Source organism: Gymnodraco acuticeps, unplaced genomic scaffold, assembly GCF_902827175.1.
Source record: "Gymnodraco acuticeps unplaced genomic scaffold, fGymAcu1.1, whole genome shotgun sequence".
NCBI classification, from domain to species: Eukaryota; Metazoa; Chordata; class Actinopteri; order Perciformes; family Bathydraconidae; genus Gymnodraco; species Gymnodraco acuticeps.
In genome coordinates this window covers 1536076-1546606 of record NW_022990172.1, presented here as the reverse complement: position 1 = coordinate 1546606, position 10531 = coordinate 1536076, and the positions used below count along the sequence as shown (strand labels likewise).

The following is a 10531-nucleotide window of genomic DNA, read 5'->3' as shown; positions in this document are numbered from 1 at the left end:
TCCAATCAGCCTACCCAGCTGGCACGCTTTAACATTTCACAGGAGAACGGCATGCCTGAGTTGCTGTGCCCTGTCCGTGCCCTGAGGGCGTATATTGATGCTACGGCCTGTATACGGCAGTCAGAGCAGCTCTTCGTTTGCCATGGCGGCACTAGGAAGGGTCGTGCTCTCTCGAAGCAGCGGCTGTCCCACTGGGTGGTTGATACCATCACATATGCCTATGGGGCCAGTGGCCGCCCCCCACCATCAGGGGTCGGATGCCACTCTACAAGAAGCATCTCAACATCGTGGGCTGCCCTAAGAGGGGTGCCCCTGGAGACCATCTGCGCCGCGGCGTCACGGGCGTCTTCTGGCACATTCTCGAGGTTCTACCGGGTCAATGTCGCCACTCCTCACCCTTTGGGTGTGGTCTTGTTGCCAAGCTCCGCTGCTTCCAGCTAGGTGAGCAAGTGCTTGGATTCTTCATGACATGGTTGGTATAGGTCATCCAGTGCTAAAGCACCGCCTCTGGCGGTCAGTAGGGACGAAATAGAACGATAGTCACGGCTGTACTGTAACTACGGTTCTATCACAGAGTATCCTGTCACTCAGAATTGTTGTGTGCTCACGAAAAGATTCTGGGAACAGATCCTCTAACGACACCGGCTGATATAGCTGGTGTCACGTGGGTCACAGGTGACTTTGTTGTTATTGGTACTCGAGCTGCGCATGCGCGCGATGGACATATCCAGTGCTAAAGCACCGCCTCTGGCGGTCATCCGGGACTCATAGAACCGTAGTTACAGCCGTAACTATAGTTTCTTCTCATGTTTCGAGCTGCTGTCTGAGGTAGGAAACACTTTCAGCAATCTAAATCAGCAGCTTTTTCTTTCAGGTCCTCTTGCTGTAGAGTCATTCAAATTTAAGAAATCACACAATGCATTACTGTCATAAGGTATATACCCACGTAATGGTAAGCACTTGTATCCCTGGTTGTGTTTAGGTGAAGGGATGTGTTGTATCAAAGGCCTCTACAAGCCCCATACAGCAAACCTAAATCCTGCATCCAGTGTTGAAAGCTTACCTGATAAATGTAGGAAGAATAATGACATGCAGATTAGCCAGGTTGCTTTAAAACAAAAGTAATTCTTGATTCTATCAGTAAGAAGTTATGTCATTACTGGAAGCTTTGTGAATAGTAAGCACAGAGGGCCATGACACATGGTTTATTTAGCGTTTATTATCCGATCGCTCCTGTTTTCCCTTCCTTTTCCTCCTCTGACTTGGCTCACTTTCATATTTCCACTTTGAAATTTGGAATCAGCCTGATGATTTCTGCAGCTCTCCTCATCTTTTCCTTTACTCCACACCGCCTCCCTCCCTTTAAATACTCCACATACCAGACGGTGCTAAGCTAAGTAAAAACACATCAGTGGCCTGGAATCAGGAAAGTCATTTTGACTCAGACAGTTTCTTTTGGCTCTTACAGTTTTTCTCGATTGCTAACACACATTTTTTTTTTAATTGCTCAGTTTCTCAGAACACTAAACACAATTTAAAAAAAACACACACCCAAAGTGCAAAACACCAGAACTGCGCTCAAAACTACATAAACACTTACCAAATGCAAACTTTTGCACCAAATATAACACACTTCATTCATAATACTAGATTGTTTGACCACCCAACTACACACTGCTGAGCATAATCTAAAGCACTTTCATCTGTTATGGGCTATGCTCTGTACATAGAGGTTTCTGCAGAGAAAGATTGCTTGAGTATACAGAAAATCACATTTTATTCAAAAATAACATTGTGCAACATGCACATAGTTCACATAGTTCACATGCACATGCTTCGGATCTCTCCAAGTCAATCAATCAATCAATCAATGTTTATTTATATAACCCAATATCACAAATGTTACATTTGTCTCAGTGGACTTCACAGTTTGTACAGAATATCAGTATGACAATACGACACCCTCTGTCCTTAGACCCTCACATCGTACAAGGAAAAACTTCCGGAGAAAACCCACAGTTTAAAGGGAAAAATGGGAGAAACCTCAGGGAGAGCAACAGAGGAGGGATCCCTCTCCCAGGACGGACAGACGTGCAATAGATGCCGTGTGTAAATTGAAAAGATAATACATTTACAACATAGGTAGTCCAAATGTTTGGAAATGCATGTGTGTATAATAGGAAGATGAGTGTGATGCATTGTTTGCCAAAACCCAGTTTGTAACTGCTGCTTCCTGTGCCTCATAGAAAATCCTTAGCCTTCCAACTGCACCTCTTTTTTTTCTCAGTCCTTCAGATAAACAACAAAGATATAGTGGTTGGTCAGTGTCTGTGTTGCATAAAAGTAAGTTTACCACAGTAAATTGCGCAGGATTCTTGTACAGTTATAGTATGCAACATGCCAACAACTCAATTACAGTAATGAAGTAAATATGTTTCACACAACAGATATACAGTAAGCACTGATATATCATGAGTTAGGCAGAGCTAAAAACTGGTAATTAACCTGTTTTCAAATCTAAGTGTCCGGATTACAGAGGCAACAGTAAATCGGCTTAGATTAGGCTGAACCCTCTGTCCAGCCTCTCTCATCGTCAAACCATGGTTGATAACATTTCATTTCATAAGAGAGTACTCTTCCTCCTCTTCTCACTCTCAGCCCAGCTCTTCCTCTTCCTCTTGCTCTTGCTCATGCTTCCATGTTGGCTTCCATTGTTGCTGTAAGAAAGTACTCACCTGTGGTCTTTTTAGTGCTAACATCCTGATTGATGAGCCAACAATTATGCTAACACATCAGGTGGAACGTGTTTCTTGATTATTGGTCCATGTGTGAGGCATTTTGAATATCAGTGTTTTAAACCAGCTAACACGTGACTTTATGTCAGATTCCTGTGTCTTACGTGGAGAAACGTGTGCAGTGGTTTGCAAAAAGTGCCATGTTGATTTGCAAATTGTGTGAAAAGCTGAAAAAGTTGTTTTGCTCTTTGAGTGTCAGTTAAAATAATAGTGCTTTATGTATAATTTTAGTGTGTTAGCAATCGAGAAAAACTGTAAAGTAAGAGTTTGTTTTGTTGCTGCTACTAAAACAAAGACAGGGCATTGTGTTGCTTCAATGTAAAAAAAAAAGCAGTAAATACAAGCATGCACAGCATAGAGACTACATTTAATATGATAAAGTGTGGCCTTTAATACAAAAACTGTGCTTATTATATATTTAACAGTTTTCATGGAGATACATATTGAACAATTTTGTTACAAATAAGAAGTAAAGAAATTGTTTATCTTGTTGATGAAAGTAGGAAAACAGACACAACTTTGGTAGTTTACTCTGGTACAGGTGATGTCAGTATTATCAATATACTCTAGTACAGGTGATGGCAGTATAAGCAGTACTAGCAGTATCATTTTGGTACAGTTGATGGCAGTATTAGTAGTACTTTCAGTACACTCTGGTACACTTGATAGCAGTATTAACAGTATACTCTTGTAATTGTGATTGCAGTAGAGACAATACTAGCAGTATACTCTGGTACAGTTGATGGACATACTAGTAGTATACTGAGGTACAGGAAATGACAGTATTAGCAGTATACTCTGGTACATGGGACGGCGGTACTACTGCGGTACAGGTGAAGACAGTATTAGCAGTATACTCTGGTACAAAGGATGGCAGTATACTGTAGTACAGGTGAAGGCAGTATGAGCGCTCTCAGTGGAACCAGTAGTACTGAGGAGATAAGCCGTCATAGTGATACTCTCGATACTGCTCATTGGTCTCCCTCGTTCTCTCATTTTGCTCTGTGGATACAAAAGTAGAAGTGTCTCAATATCAATATTTGTATATATGACAGGGTTTGATTGTAGTGAGAATTATCAGCAGACTTTGCAGTTCTACTCTTAGGTGCTTTGTAACATCTGTGAGCTATTTGTTTTGTTTTGTTTTTTTAGCCAACTACTTTACTGATTTGTTCACTCTCACCACCCTCATCAGTATCTACAGCGACAGCAGGCAGCTTTTTAAGGCGAAAAATCTCAGTCGAATACACTATCTGCTACATGAGATTCAGTATTGGTGAAGTCGGTTTTATGAGTAGGCTTCCTAATAGGTAATCACTCCTCAACCATATGGCCACATTTTATAATCAAGCATAGTTAGATAAAAGCAAACTTTGAATCATACCTATAGCACACTAGGTTTTCTACAGGTAATTGCACATATTGTGGAGTTCCCCAAGGCTCCATTACGGGGCCTCTTGTATTTTACATCTTCATGCTTGCCCTTTCTCCAATTGCAGAAAGCAACAAAATAAGTTACCAGAAGGCAGTCCACACACACATTTACATAATCATTTAACCTTTATGTTGTGTTTGGGTCTCCCATGACCCGTTTCAAGTTAAAATTATACGGGAGGCGTGTGGTGCAGTGGGTTGTGAGTTGGTGTTCGGATCAGGGGGGCCCCGGGTTCAAACCCCACTGTAATCAGCATGTCGTTGTGTCTCTGGGCAAGACACTTCACCCCAAATTGCTCCTGTGGGGATTGTCCACAGTATTGAGTATGTAAGTCGCTTTGGATAAAAGCGTCAACAAGTGACATGTAATGTAATATAATAACTACGCTCTGTTTTTTTTATCGGAACAAGGCTTCATGATATCCTCCACAACAGCTATATAAACACTACAAAACTGATTTTGACAATGTTAGCCAAGTCTAAAGTGTATAATTTGGTGTTCGGGTCTGGGAAGACCCGGCAGAATTGTTTTTGGGTGACTCGGGGTCAAATTTGGCCCAATCAAGATTCATCTTTGACTTTAGACACCCCACCCCCTTCATCCATTGTAACAATAATTTTTTCGCAACATGCACCTGGTCTGCCATCCCTTGGCCCCCCTCCCCCCATGGGAACTCGACCTTTCTCAAAGAATATGTACACTAACAATTGAACCTGAACACACACATGCACGTGTGCAATATGTGGTGTAATGTGTTTTGGGGCCATAAAATACATTTACAACAGGATTGTACGGTTATGAATGCATAATAAGTTAGTTATGATGTAGTTAAAACAATATTGGATGATAGTTATTATTTTTTACTGTTTTGGACCGAAATAAATCATGGGTCAAAATTGACCCGCGAACACCATGAACGGTAACAGCTTTCGAACACAACACAGGGTTCTACGCTCTAAGACGAGTACTAAAATTAGTGCATTGAACACATCAATAATCAATGAGAAATATTCCCCTGACATTGAAAGAAAAGCAGCACAAAGACCCAACAATCTAGATTTGTTTTATATAAAAGTTTTGCGAGAATGTGCTCTTATAATGTGACCAATAAGTGTTCCATGGCTATGTGGAGATATTTTTGTTTTCTTATAACATCTCTTTGACCCAAAACACTGTATCTCAGAAACAAACACACATATTTCAAAGCCATATCAGCAAAACCCCCAACCTGACAATCACCATTGATGGCACCCCTGTTTCCCCCTCCACCCAGGCACGCAACCTTGGCGTGATATTTGACCCCACCCTCTCCCTCGAGCCCCACATCCGTCATGTTGTCAAAATCTCATTTTTCCACCTCCGCAATATTGCCAAACGCCGTCCCTCTCTCACCCGCCCTGCAGCTGAGCGACTCATTCACGCCTTCATCTCCTCCCGCCTTGACTATTGCAACTCCCTCCTCTACGGCATCAGCTCCACCTCCCTCAGTAGACTCCAGCGTGTCCAGAACGCAGCCGCCAGACTCCTCACCCACACCAAATCATGGCATCACATCACCCCGGTCCTCAAAGAACTCCACTGGCTCCCCGTTACACACCGCATCAATTACAAACTCCTGGTCCTCACTTATAAAGCCCTCCACCATCTGCCCCCCCCTACCTCACTGACCTCCTCACCCTCTACCAACCACCCCGGTCCCTCAGATCCACCTCAGCCGGTTTGCTTTCAATCCCCAAGGCCAAACTCCGGAGCTTCGGGGACAGAGCCTTTTCTGTGGCTGCCCCGAAGCTCTGGAACTCAGTCCCCCAAGATCTCCGTGAGTCTGAGTCCCTCACCCTGTTCCAGTCCCACCTCAAAACCCACCTCTTCAACTCTTTATCTATAAAGCCCCCCCCCTCTTAATCAACTTCCTCCTGACTGCTTTTCTGTTGTGTTTTGTTTCTTTTTGGCTTTGTCTCTGTTTTTTGTTTTGTTTGTATACCCCCCCTCCCAAATGTAAAGCGTCTTTGGGTCCAGAAAAGCGCTATATAAAATTAATATATTATTATTATTATTATATTTGTGGGTAGCAAGTCTAAGTTTAGAAGCTGTCGCTGCATCTTTATCACAGCAGACCGCAGGAACACTGTCGACTTAGGCTGGACCACAAATGGACACTTTGGTGTCTCTGAGGTCCACACACTCGCTTTCCTCCATGTGTTATTTTGTGAACCCTCCTGTGGCGACTGGCACGTAAATCTTGTGTTTACTGACATGAAGTCCATGCTTCATGTTTCTCCAGTGATGGAACACCGTCCTCTGTCGCTCTCCTGCAGTTTCTTTCATATTCCCTGGTTGATTGTTGGTTTCGTTGGGGAGTTTTATCTCGTGCGCTGCAAAGATCTAAAGACAAAGGGTGTGCTGTAGAGATTCTAAAGCCCCCTGAGACAAAGATGTAATTTGTGATTCTGGACTACATAAATACAATTAATCAATTGATTGATTGATGGTAATGTTAAATGTTTGTAATTGTAGTCCATGTGAAAGGGGTGAACATACTGTTTATTATTTGAAGAAGTTGGAATTAATTAAAGTTTTTTTGTCATTAAAGCATTATGTCTCTTCCCTCATATTCAAGAGGAAAGCATTCAACGGATAGTAGTTGTAGGTCCAGGTCTCACCATCACGCACCTCCTCCACGTAGTGCTCTTGCTCAGTCCTTTGCTCCTCGTTGTACTCCCTTCTCTGCTCACTTGCAGCAATCTTTACCCTCTGCTCGACTGTGGAAAGGAAAAGGGAAAGAAACAAGAGCTGAGCCAAAAATGTCTCTAGAAGCCTGCTCCAAGATGAAATAACAAGCACAGACTGAAGAGATCTGCAGGCGTTATAAGAGTGATTGTTTGAAATGTTATTTTGGTGAAAGAGTATGAAAGTCAGTTCCTCTCCAGAAACATTTGATATATTCTGTGTATTTGTTCATTTGGTTTGAAGTATAATGGTCTATCGTACTGATGCTGGCAGTGGAAGAATGAGCTTATTGTATTGAGAAACTGAGAGGGAGAGCAGCTCGCTCCATACTGCCCTGTGACTCCTTCTGCAGCCTGCTGTGTGTGTGTGTGTGTGTGTGTGTGTGTGTGTGTGTGTGTGTGTGTGGTGTGTGTGTGTGTGTGTGTGTGTGTGTGTGTGTGTGTGTGTGTGTGGTGTGTGTGTGTGTGTGTGTGTGTGTGTGTGGTGTGTGTGGTGTGTGTGTGTGTGTGTGTGTGTGTGTGTGTGTGTGTGTGTGTGTGTGTGTGTGTGTGTGTGTGTGTGTGTGTGTGTGTGTGTGTGTGTGTGTGTGTGTGTGTGTGTGTGTGTGTGTGTGTGGCACTTGCACACATACACATCAAAGTGGGCTTGAGCCCCTGCCCTTTTTCTTCCTCCAGAGAAAGTGCCCCTTTTTTATTTTTTTTATAAATGAATATGTATCTACTGCTGTTTGCGCACAGTTTCCCTTTCCAAAAATATATTCATTGAATAAAAAATAAAAAATATCAGGTCGGGAGATTAGACTGTGACGTTCCGATGCTCTCTACCCTCCCTCCACGTCACGACATCGGCAGTCCCTTCAAACAGTCAGGTAGCAGCACCTCCCACTTTACTGTGCCATGTTATGCCGGCTTTTCTTGTCTTATTTTGAAGGTGAGTGGTGATGAACAAATTACTAAACTGCCAGTGCCTCAAGTTTAAAGCTAATTAGCTAAAAGACGATAACAAATATAGTTAACTAGGTAGGCTACTAGCTAATGGACAAGTTAGCTCAAGGTTTAGCTAAGGCAATTTATCATGGGCATACAGGCTAATGTGAATCTAATAACATAATCACAATCGCCACATTGATATCCTAATTAAAATGCGCTAATTTGCATGCAGTTACCAAGGCATTGCAAGGATAAAACAAAAAAACATATCACCTCACAACTTCCCCAGATAGTTACTTACGTCAAATCAGTATTTTCCCCTGAAATTGTATGTTTAAATATGCAGATTAGCTTTAAATCTAGATGAATTCAGACATGGTAGTAAAACGAACACCATTTATGTGTTTCTTGGAAGTTTTATTTCCATTAGAGTGAAAGAAAACATGGAAGCAAAATAGACCAAAAATAACAAGTACATGAAAAAACAATATTTTTGCCTATAATGTCCTTAAACAGTAACTTCATAATTGTGATTGTTGGCTGCTCATTTAATAACTATTAATTGTACTAGTTTGTTGTCTGCTCTTGTGCATTGTGAATACTAAATAAGACCATTGTCTCTGTGTTGATTATTTTTGTAGAATTCTGTTGAGTATTAAACAATTGCGTGAGTGTGAGGGTATTCAAATAAATTGGTCAGTAAGTCAGAGATGTGCAACTATATTTAACTTTTTGTTTTAAAACACTTTTTTATAAATGATTATGGGAAGTGCCCTTTTTCTCACTTGAGCACCCGCCCCCCAAAATGTCTGTGCACGTCCCTGGTCTGTATTGTACCTTACTACTCTATTTTCTATACTACTATACTCTTTTGCTATACAGCTCTTGAACTTCAGCCTGCAAGCATCAAACCATATCATCCTCAGAGTCCAAATACCAAACCATTAAATCAACACTGACACACACACACGCACGCGCACACACACACACACACATATATATACTGGCTTCCGTACAGAAGGCCAAACATGCCATATAATTGTGTGTGTGACCACATCAGCCACACATACCACAATATATAAATACATTTAAAATTATAAATAAACATATTCAGACCAACCTCTTTACCCATGATCCTTATGGCTTTCTGCCAATAAGGTGTCAGACAGCACAAAGTATTTTTTCCTGGCGATAACAGTTTTTAAACAGATAGCTTACTTTGGATCTCGTAGTACCGGGTTGAGCGGCGACTGCGGTGTTTGATGAAGCTGGATGCGTCCGACTCGGGCATGAAAACCTGCCGTGCTGCACCTAAAAGTCAGAGGTCAGAAGGTGAAGGTCAGGTAGAAAGGAAGTTTGTGAAACCGATCAAAAAACATGTCACCTTTGTGATCGTGTGGTTTTGAGTGGTCCTTGACTGCTGCGCTTTCCACCTCACTGGAAACTGAGGAGAAGAAGAAATGTTAATTTCATGCCTTTACACTAAAGCACTTCACACTAAATTGCATCTAAAAGTGTTTGTGTGTACTTAGATTTAGAAATGTACAATCTTTGAAATCTTTGAATTTGCAACAGTATTTTTACATGTGATTAAGATTAATCTAAAAATCATTGGCCTATGACTTTTTTTTAAATGTGTTTTCCCAATGTTAAAGAAGACCATGCAAACCTCATGTATGGTGCTGCCCACCCTATCTATATCTATTTTTGTAATAATGCCATGTTTACTGAGAGGTCACAGTTGTCCTCTTGTGGACAATCTCTTTATTTTAAATGACTTAAATCTTTGATGCAATTCAATTTGAAAATCAGTATGTATTAAACAAATGGACTTTTAGAACTTTTACAAAAGTTTTACAGAGTAATTTCCACTGAGCCCTATTCCTCTTAAATTACAAATGCTGGCTACTATTAAGCTGACATTTGCAAATAAATAGGGAATTTAATTTAATTCAAAAATACTCTTAAAAGGTAAAAAGCAACAAAATAGGCGACTACCAGTTTTATCCACTGGTTAAGAAGGACTGCACCTATTCTCAAAACCTTGCTTAACTTCCTTGAGAATGTATAATCCAAAATAAAAAATCATGTCCCTGTTGTCCCCAACCCAGGTACTCACAGAGGTGGAGGAGGAGGAGGGCGGGGAGCAAGGAGAGCACGAAGACTCGGGTCCAGGACATCTTGTGACAGAAAAGCAAGAACTCTATACTTCACAGGACACCTAACAGAACTGAATCGAGAGAGGATGAGGGACGAAGGGAGGAAGGTGGGAGACAGTGGGAGGAGGAATATAGAGACCCAGAGAGGGAGGAAGGCTGCTGCTGCTGCTGGATTATCGCATGCCCAGGGGAGAAGAAGAAGAAGAAGAAAACAGGGAGGAGGGATGGGCTAAGGTGTAAAAAAGAATGAGAACCAGATGGAAGTCTGAGTACCTTTTTAGAGAGAGAGGACAAAGACATCATGTCCAATGTCCTTTTTTATTTATGTAAGCTTTCAGATCTTAAAAATATGCATGGTAGCAAAGATTCATCGTGGATGTTAATAGCCCTCTGGTGCATGTATGATGTTGTTAGCAAGAAAAGAGAATGTAGGTAATATTATACTGCGTATTATTAAAGGTTTATAGTAAACTTAGAGAGTTAAAC

General features: G+C 41.5%; 1 protein-coding gene across 1 annotated transcript; it reads right to left on the bottom strand.

Moving 5' to 3' along the window:
- Window positions 1–3176: 3176 nt before the first annotated feature.
- On the bottom strand, window positions 3177–10126 carry ucmaa (upper zone of growth plate and cartilage matrix associated a). Its single transcript, XM_034217702.1, has 5 exons — window positions 10006–10126; window positions 9271–9330; window positions 9105–9197; window positions 6891–6989; window positions 3177–3797 (listed from the first exon to the last, which is right to left on the bottom strand). Exons 1-5 carry the CDS (start codon window positions 10064–10066, stop codon window positions 3709–3711), a joined length of 402 nt encoding a protein of 133 aa, XP_034073593.1. The 5' UTR covers window positions 10067–10126; the 3' UTR covers window positions 3177–3708.
- Window positions 10127–10531: the final 405 nt, after the last annotated feature.

Excerpts from the sequence above, each read along its gene's own strand:
- ucmaa (XM_034217702.1), bottom strand. The coding sequence starts at position 10,066 with ATGTCCTGGACCCGAGTCTTCGTGCTCTCCTTGCTCCCCGCCCTCCTC. Across the intron at positions 9,198-9,270 it reads AAAACCACACGATCACAAAG|GTGCAGCACGGCAGGTTTTC; the intron begins GTGACATGTTTT and ends TCTGACTTTTAG. Across the intron at positions 6,990-9,104 it reads CCGGTACTACGAGATCCAAA|TCGAGCAGAGGGTAAAGATT; the intron begins GTAAGCTATCTG and ends TCCTTTCCACAG.